The sequence below is a fragment of the Neoarius graeffei genome, chromosome 17 (genome assembly GCF_027579695.1).
Source record: "Neoarius graeffei isolate fNeoGra1 chromosome 17, fNeoGra1.pri, whole genome shotgun sequence".
Lineage (NCBI taxonomy): Eukaryota > Metazoa > Chordata > Actinopteri > Siluriformes > Ariidae > Neoarius > Neoarius graeffei.
Genome location: NC_083585.1, coordinates 66306565 through 66322196, shown reverse-complemented (window position 1 = coordinate 66322196; position 15632 = coordinate 66306565). Strand labels below are relative to the sequence as shown.

At 44.9% G+C, this 15632-nt stretch overlaps 1 protein-coding gene across 2 annotated transcripts in view; it reads right to left on the bottom strand.

Annotated features, from left to right (window-relative positions):
- Positions 1-15632, bottom strand: part of pkn2a (protein kinase N2a) — a 71629-nt gene that overhangs the window by 10802 nt on the left and 45195 nt on the right. For both annotated transcript variants that reach the window (XM_060897865.1, XM_060897864.1), the window contains 9 exons: positions 13788-13953; positions 11476-11596; positions 10817-10959; positions 10621-10714; positions 7830-7921; positions 7569-7745; positions 3996-4058; positions 3815-3891; positions 3521-3663 (listed from right to left, as the gene is read on the bottom strand). In XM_060897865.1, coding sequence (XP_060753848.1) covers positions 3521-3663; positions 3815-3891; positions 3996-4058; positions 7569-7745; positions 7830-7921; positions 10621-10714; positions 10817-10959; positions 11476-11596; positions 13788-13953 — 1076 coding nt within the window. The remainder of the gene's footprint in view (positions 1-3520; positions 3664-3814; positions 3892-3995; positions 4059-7568; positions 7746-7829; positions 7922-10620; positions 10715-10816; positions 10960-11475; positions 11597-13787; positions 13954-15632) is intronic.

The following is a 15632-nucleotide window of genomic DNA, read 5'->3' as shown; positions in this document are numbered from 1 at the left end:
TGGGAGTGAGTGCGACCGGGCGGTAGTCATTGAAGCAGGAGGGAGACAGCTTCTTCACGACTGGGATGATGGTGGTGGCTTTGAGGCACATTTGGACAACAGCCTGGCTCAACGAGATGTTGAAGATGTCTGTAAAGGCATCTGCAAGCTCCTCGGCACAGTCTCTCAGGACACGACCAGGAATGTTATCAGGACCCGGGGCTTTCCGTGCATTTGTTGTCCTGAGAGCTCTCCTCATGCTGTCTGGGGACAGCGTCAACACCTGGTCGCTGGGAGGTGGTGGGGTCTTCTGTGCCGTGGTGCTGTTGTCTGCCTCAAAGCGAGCGAAGAAGTCATTCAACTGATTCAGCAGAGACGTGGAGTAATCACAAGTCTGCATCGAGGGCTTGTAGTCTGTGATGGTCTGAATCCCCCGCCACAGGTTCCTGGTGTCTCTGCTGTCGTTGAAGTAGTCAGCAATGTTCCTGGAATACTGTCTCTTGGCCACCCTGATGCCTCGTGACAGGTTGGCCCTAGCTGTCCTCAGGCCCATCTGGTCCTTAGCTCTGAAGGCGGCGTTCTGAGCCCTCAGGAGCCTGTGCACTTCCCCTGTCAGCCATGGCTTCCGATTTGCCCGAATGGAGATGGTTCTGGTGACTGTAATGTCATCCATGCACTTCCTCATGTAGGCAGTGACGGTCTCCGTGTACTCCTGGAGATCTGTAGTATTGTTGTAGGTGGCCGCCTGTCTGAACATGCTCCAGTCAGTGGTGGAAAAACAGTCCTGGAGTGTCTCTGAGGACCCCTCTGGCCACACACGTATCTGCTTTGTAGCTGGTTTGGTGACTTTAACCGGCAGCCTGTATGCTGGCATTAGCATAACAATGGAGTGATCTGAGGCCCCAAGGTGGGGGAGGGGGAGGGCTTTGTAGGCGCCTCTATGCATGGTGTAAACACTGTCCAGAGTATTGTTTCCACGTGTGGGAAAGTTGATATGTCCATAGAGTTTTGGAAACATGCTCTTGGGGTTTGCATGGTTGAAATCCCCAACCAGGATGAGGAAAGCATCTGGGTGGGCTGTCTGCTGCTCACTGATGTGCTGATAGAGTTCATTCAGTGCTTCACTCCTGTTGTTATATGCAATTGGCAATATGGCTGTAAATTGCCTCAGCAGGTAGAATGACCGGCACTTAATAATTATAAACTCCACCAGTGGTGAACAGTGTTTGCAGACCACGACAGCATCGCAGCACCAGGCATCACTGATGTAAACACATAGTCCTTCGCCACGAGTCTTCCCCCCTCGACTAGCGCTCTGTCTGACCGGTAGTATGTTAGCCGGGCTGGCTGAATGGCACAGTCCGGGACGCTGTTGTTAAGCCATGTTTCCACAAACACAAGGACACAACACTCACTCACAGACTTAGAAGATGAGCAGAGTAGGCGGACATAATCCAGCTTGTTGTCCAATGAACGTACATTGGCCAGAGTGATGGTAGGGATAGCCGGCCGGTGAGGGCTAGCTGCTAGCCTAGCCCGGATACCTCCACGCTTGCCCCTCTTCTGCTTCCGCATGTTCCGCCTGTGGCGCCTCCACTGTGGGCTGGATGCAGGAGTGGGGGTCGGTGGTTGAGCAGGCCTCTGGAGCAAAACGTAATCGCATAGCGCTTCCGCGTCCGCTGGATTTATATCCATGAATATAGTTCTGCGGATGTCGAGCAGAAACTCACGGGAGTATGTGCACCTTAAGACTGATGGACGCGACAAAGACGAACAGATACACACTGTTTTAAAACACAAAAAACACGAAAACACCGTTCTGTCGGGACGGAGAGGAGCCACTGCGTGTGTACGTGCCGCCATCTTTAACCATCCTGTCATTGATCATTTTACTGTAACAGCAATACATGGAGTGTACAGTGGTGCTTGAAAGTCTGTGAACCCTTTAGAATTTTCTATATTTCTGCATAAATATGACCTAAAACATCATCAGATTTTCACACAAGTCCTAAAAGTAGATAAAGAGAACCCAGTTAAACAAATGAGACAAAAATATTATACTTGGTCATTTATTTATTGAGGAAAATGATCCAATATTACATATCTGTGAGTGGCAAAAGTATGTGAACCTTTGCTTTCAGTATCTGGTGTGACCCCCTTGTGCAGCAATAACTGCAACTAAACGTTTGCGGTAACTGTTGATCAGTCCTGCACACCGGCTTGGAGGAATTTTAGCCCGTTCCTCCGTACAGAACAGCTTCAACTCTGGGATGTTGGTGGGTTTGCTCACATGAACTGCTCGCTTCAGGTCCTTCCACAACATTTCCATTGGATTAAGGTCAGGACTTTGACTTGGCCATTCCAAAACATTAACTTCATTCTTCTTTAACCATTCTTTGGTAGAACGACTTGTGTGCTTAGGGTCGTTGTCTTGCTGCATGACCCACCTTCTCTTGAGATTCAGTTCATGGACAGATGTCCTGATATTTTCCTTTAGAATTCGCTGGTATAATTCAGAATTCATTGTTCCATCAATGATGGCAAGCCGTCCTGGCCCAGATGCAGCAAAACAGGCCCAAACCATGATACTACCACCACCATGTTTCACAGATGGGATAAGGTTCTTATGCTGGAATGCAGTGGTTTCCTTTCTCCAAACATAACACTTCTCATTTAAACCAAAAAGTTCTATTTTGGTCTCATCCGTCCACAAAACATTTTTCCAATAGCCTTCTGGCTTGTCCACGTGATCTTTAGCAAACTGCAGATGAGCAGCAATGTTCTTTTTGGAGAGCAGTGGCTTTCTCCTTGCAACCCTGCCATGCACACCTTTGTTGTTCAGTGTTCTCCTGATGGTGGACTCATGAACATTAACATTAGCCAATGTGAGAGAGGCCCTCAGTTGCTTAGAAGTTACCCTGGGGTCCTTTGTGACCTTGCCGACTATTACATGCCTTGCTCTTGGAGTGATCTTTGTTGGTTGACCACTCCTGGGGAGGGTAACAATGGTCTTGAATTTCCTCCATTTGTACACAATCTGTCTGACTGTGGATTGGTGGAGTCCAAACCCTTTAGAGATGGTTTTGTCACCTTTTCCAGCCTGAACATCAACAACGCTTTTTCTGAGGTCCTCAGAAATCTCCTTTGCCATGATACACTTCCACAAACATGTGTTGTGAAGATCAGACTTTGATAGATCCCTGTTCTTTAAATAAAACAGGGTGCCCACTCACACCTGATTGTCATCCCATTGATTGAAAACACCTGACTCTAATTTCACCTTCAAATGAACTGCTAATCCTAGAGGTTCACATACTTTTGCCACTCACAGATATGTAATATTGGATCATTTTCCTCAATAAATAAATGACCAAGTATAATATTTTTGTCTCATTTGTTTAACTGGGTTCTCTTTATCTACTTTTAGGACTTGTGTGAAAATCTGATGATGTTTTAGGTCATATTTATGCAGATATATAGAAAATTCTAAAGGGTTCACAAACTTTCAAGCACCACTGTATTTGTGTGTGAAAAACCTGACCTCGCCAACCAGCATTTCGAAGATGAGCACTCCAAGCCCCCACCAGTCCACAGCACGGGTGTATGACGTCTCTGTTAGCACCTCGGGGGCCAGGAACTCTGGTGTACCACAGAAAGTACTCGTCCGATCCTGGAAGCCCATTCCTGACATGCGCGCGCACACACACACACACACACACACACACACACACACACACACACACACACACACACACACACAGCGTTGCTTGTGACTAGCTTGCCAAGTTTAAACTGAAACAATCTGCGCTGAGTGAAAAGGCACGGTCTCGCTCACCTTCTTTACAGAGCCCGAAGTCTGCGATTTTCACGTAACCCTCCGTGTCCAGCAGTAAATTATCCAGCTTCAGATCTCTGCAGGTTATATTTCACTGCAGTCATTTCCACGCTCACATCCTCCACAGGAAATGCACATTAAAAAGAGAAATGTGTGGATGTGGACGTGAATGTTTTTATACCTGTACACAATCCTGTGCTCGTGTAAGAACTGTAACCCCAAGACGACACACGCTGCATAAAACCTGCCACAGGAAAACAGTAACAAGTGAATTGAAGATGCTTCTTTGATGAGTTAACTTCAAGTGATCTCTAGTTAACATCTCTTGGCTTCATTAAGTCATGTGCATGAGTAAATGTCAGCAAGCGATCTAAAAAATAAAAAGCGTAATAATATGATGTGCTAGATCAAGTGCTATTCCATTCTTGGCTGAATAATGAGTGTGGAAACCATTTTGTTTGATTAAACCAGTGATTAACGCGATGTTGTAGTTGAGTCCGAGTCCAGTCTCGAGTCCCCAGTGTTCAAGTCCGACTCATTAAAAAAGAATTTGAGTCGAGTCTGAGAACAAGACTCCAACCATTTGCAGGCACCATTTGACGGTGTCTATTGCTGCCTTTATGTGAAAGTGTCTCTGTTACTGTGTTGGACTAACGTTACTGCTCAACTACGCCATCTTAGGCCCTGTCCACACGGCAACGGATTCAGGTGAATCCGATACAATTGTTTATCGTTTCGGCCTGGCGTCCACACGGCACCGGCGTTTTGGGTGCCCCAAAACGCAATCTTTTTGAGAACGGGTTCCAGAGTGGAAAGATCTGGCAACGTTGCCGTTGCGAAGTCGTCTGGATGAGTAGAACGGATTTGTTTACGATGACGTCACAACCACATGACTGTGAGTGCTTCACGCCGGGTAGAAGTGTAACGAACTCGATGCGAGTTGTCAACAAATCCTATAACTTGGTTCATGAAACGCGCTTACAAAATATTTTCACTGTGAATATTTATTGTGTAATGGTGCAAAGTGAGAGAGAGAGAGAGAGAGAGAGAGAGAGAGAGAGAGAATAGCCTTTAGGGCAGAGTCAATCCCGCCAGCAAAAATAGGGAAAAAAGGAGCGATCTCACCTCTTCAGATGTTGGTTTAAGTCCTACAATACATTCCTCAAAAAGGGCGTAGAAGAACAAATTAATCCATCAACGTGTAGCATTCAATTTATTCCGGACCATTAAAGACGCCGCCTTCCGCGTAGAATCATACGTCATCCTCGCCGCCATATTGGATGGGTCAAAGCGGAGAATAAAGATGCCTCATTCATGTGCTGCGTTTAACTGTACCAACAGGTTTACCGTCCAAACGAGATCACATGGGATTACCTTTCACAGGTGAGACTGGAAAAATACTTTTCATTGTATTTGGTCATTATAATGTAATTTTACGAATAGATTTTTCTGACTTTGTGGCTAATATGAAGTCTCGCGCATAATAGTTTATGTGCATGCGTCCTACTTCTATTGTTCTGGTGTCTCCGAAGGGACCGTCTTACAGCGCCCCTAGAGGTGTGGCATGTGTATTGCATCGTTTTCAGCGAGCGTTGCGTTGCCATATGGACCTGATATTTTACTGATCGTTGCCCATCTGGATGCGATATTTTTTTAAATAACATCTCGTTGCCATTGTCGTGTGGATGTAGCCTCAGTTAACAGGCTACTTGTTCATCACTCAGCAAGCTCCGCCCACTATCAACAGAGCAAATAACATGAGAGAGGGTTAACACTAGCTATGTAGTTCATCACTCAGAAAGCCCACTATCAACAGAGCAATGAACACAGCGTGTCACTTCCTTCTCTGGGTGGAGTCTTACCAAATGGCAATTGAAGTTCGAGGTTGTCCCCGTCGTCTCCTTGATAGTTCTTTTTTCCTCCGTGCTCTCACGGAAGGCGGTCGCATCTCTGCTCTCCTCTCCTTTTTTTTCCTGCTTGTGCTCTTTGTTTGTCTCGTCTGCTTTTTTTTTTTTTAAGAGACTCTCTCCACATTGAATTTCTAAACTAAAAAAGCATGGATTTGATAAACTGGTCTCCTAATGAAATTGACACAGTTTCTGGGTTCGGGGGAACCCACCTGTCCTGCCAGAACGTCTCTGGAGGACATTGAAGATATCTGCCTATTCGGAACCATGATTACAGGACTTTTGCTGATTGGATTAGGCATTGCCCTGGTATATTGAGGAAATCAGACAACGGTGACAGCTGTTCAAAGCCCCACAAAGCTGCCCGATATGACTGGAGTGGTGGGCAAAGCTGTTGGCACTTGGACCGTGGACATTCAGAACTTTAACCAAAAAATGGTTGTTATCTTGGAGCAGCTTTCAGCTTTGCAAGGAATACGTATTTCGGAGACCAAATGGAATTGAATTGAACAGAATGGACGAAATGGACAGATATGGACGAGTGGTGTGGACGTGTAAAGACTGCGTCTGTTTGAAAGACTAAACAATCTCTATCTTATCGACATTTGGCTCCCTGAACAGCACTGGCCTTGATCAAGGCCGTTGCTGGGGTAATATTTCCCCCAGAAGGTCACTGCTGGGAGACACTCTCGCCCTTCCCCAATTTTCCGCGGTCGCCGTTTTTCACCCCCAGTGTGACAAGCGGGTGTGTGACCAGCGCCGCTTGCATGGCTGCAGGAGCGGACGGCTGCTTGCTTGCGCTGGGTTACCTCTACCTCCTCCCCTCCCCTCCTACCCCACCCCCCCACCCCTGATTGCCCCCTCCTTCCCCCCTTTCCCCCCCTCAAGTCCCATGTTTCAAAGTGTACTTGTGTTATTGTGTGCTTTTGCGGAGGTTTTTAAATGCTCCCACACTGTACTCCTGATAGGAGCATAGTTGGGGGGGGAGTTCTTTTTTCCTCATCTTTCCTTTTTTTCTTTTCTTTTTATCCCTGTCTTCCTGTCCTGTTCCCCCTCTGTAAGGACAGGTTGATGGTCAATTTCACTGGTAACAGTGACAATAAAGGGTTCATTCATTCATTCAGTTCTTCTACATATGGAACACACAGCAGTGCATTTTTCCCACTGCACGAGAAGTCTGCATAAACAAAGCGGACAATCCTAGGGGCGTCTCTCCAGGCATTTTACCGCCATTAACGTTAGTTTGTTCCTGAACATGACATATGAACAGGTGAACGTGTATACTCTTGCACGGAATTAGCATAAAAATTAATGTAGATATAAATATCTTATGGCAAATTATTATGGCATGTTACAAAAAATAAAGAAAAAATCCGAGTCCTCGTCTCCAATTTACGAGTCCAAATGCAGTTAATGCACGAGTCCGAGTCATCAGTGCTCAAGTCCAAGTCAAGTCACGAGTCCTTAAAATCAGGGCACGAGTCGGACTACAAGCCTGGATTAATATGATAATTACAACTAGGATTATTCATACAGTAATATATTTGTGATATAGTCTGAGACATTTTAGTCTTTTCATTTTTTTCATGTTTAAATAGTCTTATTATTTTACATTGTTTTAACAGCAAAAGAAAAAAACAGTATTTCCTTCAAGTGCCTGATTTTTTCAGGTTTAAAGGTGAGTGTTTGTTTGTGTTTAAAGATGGTCGTCTAGACGTTATTGTCTCAGACGCTTGTATTTCAGGAAATCTGGCAAATTTGGAGGTGTGACCTACACGCAGGAGGTTTTAATAATCTGAATGCAGAGAACAGAAAACTGACTTCAGCAGCTGTGTATTCCGACTCACATGGCACGCGATTCTGAGAAGACGTCAGCGTGGATGTGCATCATGAGGTCTCCTCCTGCTGCGTACTCCATCACAAAACACACATGCTCTTTGGTCTGGAAGCAGGCGAACAGGTTGACGAGGAACGGGTGCCGAACGCTGTTCACAGTCTCAAAGATCCTCTTCTCACACATCAGGCTGCATGGAAAACACACTGCACTTCAGCATGGCCACCAATCACAAACGCTCATCGGACAAAAAAAATTCACGTTTATCTCGCACCTGTCGACTTCATCACGAGCAACGATGTCTCCTTTCTTTAGAGCCTTGATGGCGAACATTTCTCCTGTGATGCTGTACTCAGCTAATAAAACCTGTGGAACGAGACACAGCCGAGCAAGGAAGCCATCGTGAATTACTCAAACACGGTCTGAGGAGTGTGTAGAGCTGAAAACGTCCTCGCAAAACTCCTTCATTCATCAGGCAGAAATACAGCAACAGGAAAAAGGAAACAAACCTTTCACAAGTGTGTGTAGAAATCATAAAAATAGCCAGAGGATGCAGAACATGGAGCCGGAGCTCAGGAACGAACAAGAAAGAAAGAAAGAAAGAAAGAAAGAAAGAAAGAAAGAAAGAGAGAGAGAAAGAAAGAGAGAGAGAGAAAGAGAGAAAGAAAGAGAGAGAGAGAAAGAGAGAAAGAAAGAGAGAAAGAAAGAAAGAAAGAAAGAGAGAAAGAAAGAAAGAAAGAAAGAGAGAGAGAGAGAGAGAAAGAAAGAAAGAAAGAAAGAAAGAAAGAGAAAGAAAGAAAGAGAGATAGAGAAAGAAAGAGAGAGAGAGAGAAAGAAAGAGAGAGAGAGAAAGAAAGAAAGAAAGAAAGAAAGAAAGAAAGAGAGAAAGAAAGAAAGAAAGAAAGAGAGAGAGAAAGAAAGAAAGAAAGAAAGAAAGAAAGAAAGAGAGAGAAAGAAAGAAAGAAAGAAAGAAAGAAAGAAAGAAAGAAAGAAAGAAAGAAAGAAAGGACAGGAAATAAAGGAATGTGAAGCAAAGAAGAACAAAAAAGAAAAAACAGATACAGAAAGAAGGGGAAGAGAAAGAAAGAACATGCAGCAAAAGAAGGAACATGTGGAACAAAGAAAGAAAAAACAGAAAAAGGATCAACAACAGAAATAAAGAGACAGAAAAGGAGGAAGGAATGAACAAGTGGACGAAAGAATGAAAGGAAGAAAAACAGCTCATATTTAAAAAGAAAAAGCTGAAACCCAAAACACAAAGAATGTTGGATTCACTTCCTGCAGTGAGTCGACTCTGAGTCAAATCACTTGTTTTGCAAACATAGAGACAGTAAACACCGAGGGGGTGAGACATCGATAGGGGGGACATTAAGGGTGGGGGAGAACATTGAGGGGGAGAACACTGAGTGTGGGGGACAACAAGGGAGGGCAATTAAGGGTGGGGGGCATCGAGGGGGAGAACATTAAGGTTAGAGGGACATTAAGGGTGGGGGAGAACAAGGGAAGGACATTAAGGCCAAGTTTACATTAGACCGTATCTGTCTCGTTTTCTTCGCGGATGCACTGTCCGTTTACATTAAAACGCCTGGAAACGCCGGGAAACGGGAATCCGCCAGCGTCCACGTATTCAATCCAGATCGTGTCTGGTCCGGTGCTGTGTAAACATTGAGATACGCGGATACGCTGTGCTGAGCTCTAGCTGGCGTCTCATTGGACAACGTCACTGTGACATCCACCTTCCTGATTCGCTGGCGTTGGTCATGTGACGCGACTGCTGAAAAACGGCGCGGACTTCCGCCTTGTATCACCTTTCATTAAAGAGTATAAAAGTATGAAAATACTGCAAATACTGATGCAAATACTGCCCATTGTGTAGTTATGATTGTCTTTAGGCTTGCCATCCTTCCACTTGCAAGTGGTAAGTGATATGCGCTGGGATCACACACACAGCGGCTCAGCCCCGAATCACTGCTCGTGCGCTTCACTCGCGCGCTGTGTGAGCTGCGCAGGGCCGGAGTGCGCACCCTCCAGAGGGCACTCACTGTTCAGGGCGGAGTGATTTGGAGCGCAGGATGCCTGCGGAGCCGAGCGTATCCGTGTATTGGCGTTGCTGTGTGCACGCGAATCGTGTATTGGCGTTGCTGTGTGCATGCTAATCGTTTTAAAAACGTTAATCTGATGATCCGCTGATATGGTCTAATGTAAACCCCACCTAAGGGTGAAGGGGGACATTGAGGGGGAGAACAGTGAGTGTGGGAGGAGAACACTGAGGGGGTGAACGTCGAGAGTGGGAGGGGAACACTGAGGGGGAGAACATCGAGTGTGGAAGAGAACACTGAGGGGGAGAACATCAAGTGTGGAGGAGGACACTGAGGGGGAGAACATCAAGTGTGGAGGAGGACACTGAGGGGGAAACATCGAGTGTGGGGGAGAACACTGAGGGGGAGAACGCTGAGTGTGGGAGGAGAACACTGAGGGGGAGAACATCGAGTGTGGGAGGAGAACACTGAGGGGGAGAACATCGAGTGTGGGAGGAGAACACTGAGGGGGAGAACATCGAGTGTGGAAGAGAACACTGAGGGGGAGAACATCGAGTGTGGAAGAGAACACTGAGGGGGAGAACATCGAGTGTGGAAGAGAACACTGAGGGGGAGAACATCGAGTGTGGAAGAGAACACTGAGGGGGAGAACATCGAGTGTGGGAGGAGAACACTGAGGGGGAGAACATCGAGTGTGGGAGGAGAACACTGAGGGGGAGAACATCGAGTGTGGAGGAGGACACTGAGGGGGAGAACGTTGAGTGTGGGAGGAGAACACTGAGGGGGAGAACATCGAGTGTGGGGGAGAACACTGAGGGGGAAACATCGAGAGTGGGAGGGGAACACTGAGGGGGAGAACATCAAGTGTGGAGGAGGACACTGAGGGGGAGAACATCGAGTGTGGGGGAGAACACTGAGGGGGAAAACATCGAGTGTGGGAGGAGAACACTGAGGGGGAGAACATCGAGGGTGTGACCACACTGGGTTTCTATTCAAGCACACTAAACACTGAATTTCCAGAGGTACCTTTCCAAAATGGCCGCGTCCCAACACTGCGATACATTTAAAGTTTCTGAGACTGAAGTGGAACTGCTCCTCTTCATCCTCCTCTTCCTCATCCCTAAAAATCAACACATCAAGTGCGTGAATAATTTAATCCCATAAAAACACAGAGTGATGAACAGTGACAGTACGCACACAGTCATTGTTCGCGAGCCCTCACCTGATCTCCCTGCGCTTCCGGACAGCAATCAGCTCCAGTTGCGGTGTTTCAATCTGTATCTCGTCCTCCGCGGCGTGTTTGAGCTCCGATGTTCCCACTACACTGTTCCTGTTGTTCAGGAAGTCGAATGATCTCAGAGCGTCCTGTGGAGAGGGGTGTTTAAGATTTACACACGTGAGACGTGAGCTGGATGTAGAGAAGTGTTTATCTCCAAGCCTGCAGCTCCAGCTTCCTGTTCCTTTCGCACACATGATGGGTTCAATGCAGGCAGATTACCTTCACTGCTACAGAGCTCGAAAGTCTGCACTCTGATTGGTCAAAAGGTGTTGATTCATTTTCTATAACAGCAGGTCTGACAGTAGTGCAGTTTAAAATCACAGGTTTATATTAATGTTAACGTGAATATTAATGCGCTTGTTCTATGATGATCCAAATTGATGAAATAAAAAATGATTCAGTCGTGATGTAGCTGTGAGTTTATATCAGGATGTTATATGAATTGTCTCTCTCTTCTATGCTTTAATAAACACCTTTCTGATTGAGCTTTTCCACTCAGCATGTTCCTCTCCGCTCTTGTGTATGGCATGGGTTCGGTTATTTTATGACCTACTGATGTATTTTCCTCTCCTTCCTCCATGTTCCTGATGTTCTGACGTTACCTGCACTTGTTCTTTGTGGAGCTTCTCGTCCTGTAGTGGGTCTCTGGTTCGGCCCAACGAGTAACGCTTCGAGCCAGACGTGGCGTCTTTATTGAAATCCAGCTTAGTCACCGCTGAGTCACTGCGGAGATTTAATTTAATCACACTCATTAATCTCGCAGTAACGATGTCAACAACGATGTTCTCTGTAAAGGCTGTGGTTTTCCGTGTGTGTGTTATAGTGTAGTTTTCTGTTTTCTTGTGTCATCTTGTGTAAATAAAACTGGAAATAACAAGAGTGCTTGGAGAGCACAATATCCCCCGCTGGCAACTACGCCATAACTCTGTTAAAATGCGACTGAATTGAACGAAGTTGCAATATGTGTATTACCGAAATATAACAAAGAATCCTGCCAAGTTTCATGAAATTCCTCCAATAGTTGTGAGAGGAGTTGATTTCAGAAGGTGAGTACCCTTTCTGGGACGGACGGACATCGCCACGACATAATCCCCTTTCGGGCCTTTCGGCCAGCGGGGGATAAAAACAGAATGCAATAATTTGCAAATCATGGAAACCCTATCTTTCACTGAAAATGGTACAAAGACAACATATCAAATGTTGAAACTGAGAAATTTTAACGTTTTTTGAAAAATATATGCTCATTTTGAATGTGATGTCAGCAACACGTTTCACAAAAGTTGGGACGGGGTAACAAAAGACTGAAAAAATTGTGTAATGCTAAAAAAAAAAAAAAAAACCAAAAACTAATTTGGTTAATTGGCAACAGGTCAGTAAGATGATTGGGTATAAAAAGAGCATCCCAGAGAGGCGGAGTATCTCAGAAATAAAAATGGGGAGGGGTTCACTGCTCTGTGAAAGACTGCATGGGCAAACCGTGCAACAATTTAAGAATAACGAAACATTCTCAATGTAAAACTGCAAAGAATTTGGGAATCACATCATCTATGGTGCATAAAATCATTAAAAGACTCAGAGAATCTGGAGAAATCTCTGTATGCAAGAGACAAGGCTGAAAACTGATAGTGGATGCCTGTGATCTTCAGGCTCTCAGGAGACACTGCATTAAAAGCAGACACGTGTCTGTAGTGGAAATCACTGTATGGGCTCAGGAACACTTCAGAAAACCATCGTCTGTGAAAACACTTCATTACTGCATCCACAAACGCAAGTTAAAACCAGATATAAACAATATCCAGAAACCCCGCCACCTTCTCTGGGCCCGAGCTCTTTTACGATGGACTGAGGCAAAGTGGAAAATTGTCCCGAGGTCTGACAAATCAAAAATAGAAATTATTTTTAGAAATCATGGACACTGCGTCCTCCAGGTTAAAGAGGAGAGGGACCATCCGGCTTGTTATCAGTGCACAGCTCAAAAGCGGCGTCTGTGATGGTATGAGGGGGCGTTAGTGCACATGACATGGGGAGCTTGTACATCTGGGAAGGCATCATTAATGCTGAATGATATAAACACATTTCAGAGCAATATGCTGCCATCCAGACTAAATCTTTTTCAGAAAAGGCCTTCCTTCTTTCAGCAAGACAATGACAAACCGCATTCTGCACATATTACAACTGCATGGCTCCGTAGTAAAAGAGTCTGGGTGCTCAACTGGCCTGCCTGTAGTCCAGACCTGTCTCCCATTTAAAACATTTGGTGCATTATGAAGCACAAAATATAACAAAGGGACCCTGAACTGTTGAGCAACTGAAATTGTATATCAGGCAGGAATGGGACAACATTTCTCTTTCAAAACTACAGCAGTTGGTCTCCTCAGTTCCCAAATGTTTACAGAGTGTTGCTAAAAGTAGAGGTGATGCAACACAGTGGTAAACACACTCCTATCTCAACTTTTCCTGAAACATGTTTCTGAAATCAAATTCAAAATGAGCATATAGTTTTCAAAAAACAATAAAATTTCTCAGGTTTCAACATTTGATATGTTGTCTTTGTACTATTTTCAATTAAATATAGGGTTTCCAAGATTTGCAAATTTTCGCATTTTGGTTTATTTGCAGTTTACACAGTGTCCCAACCTTTTTGAATTGGGGTTGTAACACACACACACACACACACACACACAGACACAAGTGTAATAATACATACACAAACGCACTAACACACACACACACACGTTTTGTTTGTTTTACCCTTATTTTACCAGAAAGTCCCACTGAGATTTAAAAAAAAAAAAAAAAAGTCACTTTTCCTCTTCACAGTTAAGGGAAAAACATTCTGCTTGTATGAGACTTAAATTGTGTGTTTAGGTTCATATGACATTTTTGTAAACAGTGTGTGTGTGTGTGTGTGTACCTGATCGGAGTGTGTGTGTGTGGATGAACCCTGCGCCCCGGTTCTGTCCCCTGCTCCGCTCCGCTCTGTGGGCTCAATGAGTTGCTGATGGAGGGAATCGCTCTGCGCAGTCGCCCCCACGTCGCCATGTTCATGTTCACCTGTGGCGCCCTGACGAATGTCTTCCCTACACACACACACACACACACACACACACAGTTTTTAAAACGAATATATCCTACTGTGAGGTGGATTTGAGGTTAATATGGAGTTAAATTAGTGCCAAAAAGTATCAAATGTAACAGAACTGGAACTAAAGCACATTGTGAGAGTTTGTGTCTCCAAAATAAAGATCCTCTGCTTTGTTGCACTGATAGTAATAATAATTTATCACTGTCACTTTTAGTAAATTCTGCCAGTATCCCAAAGATCATGTCTGATTGGTTCTTGTTGCTCAGTTCTGCTCTTTGGATTGGATTTTGTCTCCTTGGATAAAACTCTGACCCTGTCACGCTGCCTCGTCACTGTTATCTACCCATTTACAGACCCCGAGGGTAACAGTGGTCCTGACTAACTGGGGCTTTCGGAAAAGTCTGGAAAATAAAGTTGATTCACTACTTTATTATTATTATTATAGCAGTACGATGTTTGATATGCATCTGTAATAAAACAAGATGGTGTGTTCTATGGTTAGCTCTGCTTATCTACCTGTCATTTCCTTTACTAGCTAGTGGCTAGCTGAGAGAGAGCGAGAGAGAAGAAAATACAGTTAGGTCCATATATATTTGGACACTGACACAAATTTTGTTTTTTTTACCTGTTTACTGAAACATATTCAAGTTATAGTTATATAATGGACATGGACATAAAGTCCAGACTTTCAGCTTTCATTTGAGGGTATCCACATTAAAATTGGATGAAGGGTTTAGGAGTTTCAGCTCCTTAACATGTGCCACCCTGTTTTTAAAGGGACCAAAAGTAATTGGACAATTGACTCAAAGGCTATTTTATGGGCAGGTGTGGGCAATTCCTTCGTTATGCCATTCTCAATTAAGCAGATAAAAGGCCTGGAGTTGATTTGAGGTGTGGTGCTTGCATTTGGTAGCCTAGTAAACTAGACCCACCCGCCTAGCGGCCAAAAATATTTTTGCCTACGAGTGGGTCTAGCCTTGGACCATATCAACAACACACCCCGGGCATCAAATCGTGCCCACCAATCACAACGCAAGGTTTTTGTTTGGATTCTTTGGGCGGGCTTTTGCAGGAGTGACGACAAGGCTGCGCGACGCTGGAGAAAGCACAACAGGAAAGATGGCTACGGCTAGTGAACAGCGCTCGTTTGACTCCGCTTTGGAATCAGTTTTAGAAGAATTAGACTTGGAGTTTTCGTTGAAACATGAGCAGGAAGAGGCTCTCCACTCATTCCTTTTCAAGAAGGACGTTTTCGCTGTTTTGCCAACCGGCTATGGCAAAAGTCTGATCTACCAGCTGGCTCCGCTCGTAGCCAAAAGGATGGGGCTTGTTTGTTTACCCTCCCCCACTGCTTTCTGTCGCTCTGACTACGTCACAGTCACTGTTGCGCTGATTGGTCAGAGCGTTGACCTATACGCACAGAGACAGTTTGAAAGACAACGGGTTGTTCCTACCCACACCCTTCGGAAATGTCTACGACCGAGACCAGACTAAATATTCACATTTAGTCTGGCTTGCCAGGCTATGCATTTGGAAGATTTTGCTGTGAAGAAAACATGCGGTCAAAGGAGCTCTCCATGCAGGTGAAACAAGCCATCCTTAAGCTGCGAAAACAGAAAAAAAAATCATCCGAGAAATTGCTACAATATTAGGAGTGGCAAAATCTACAATTTG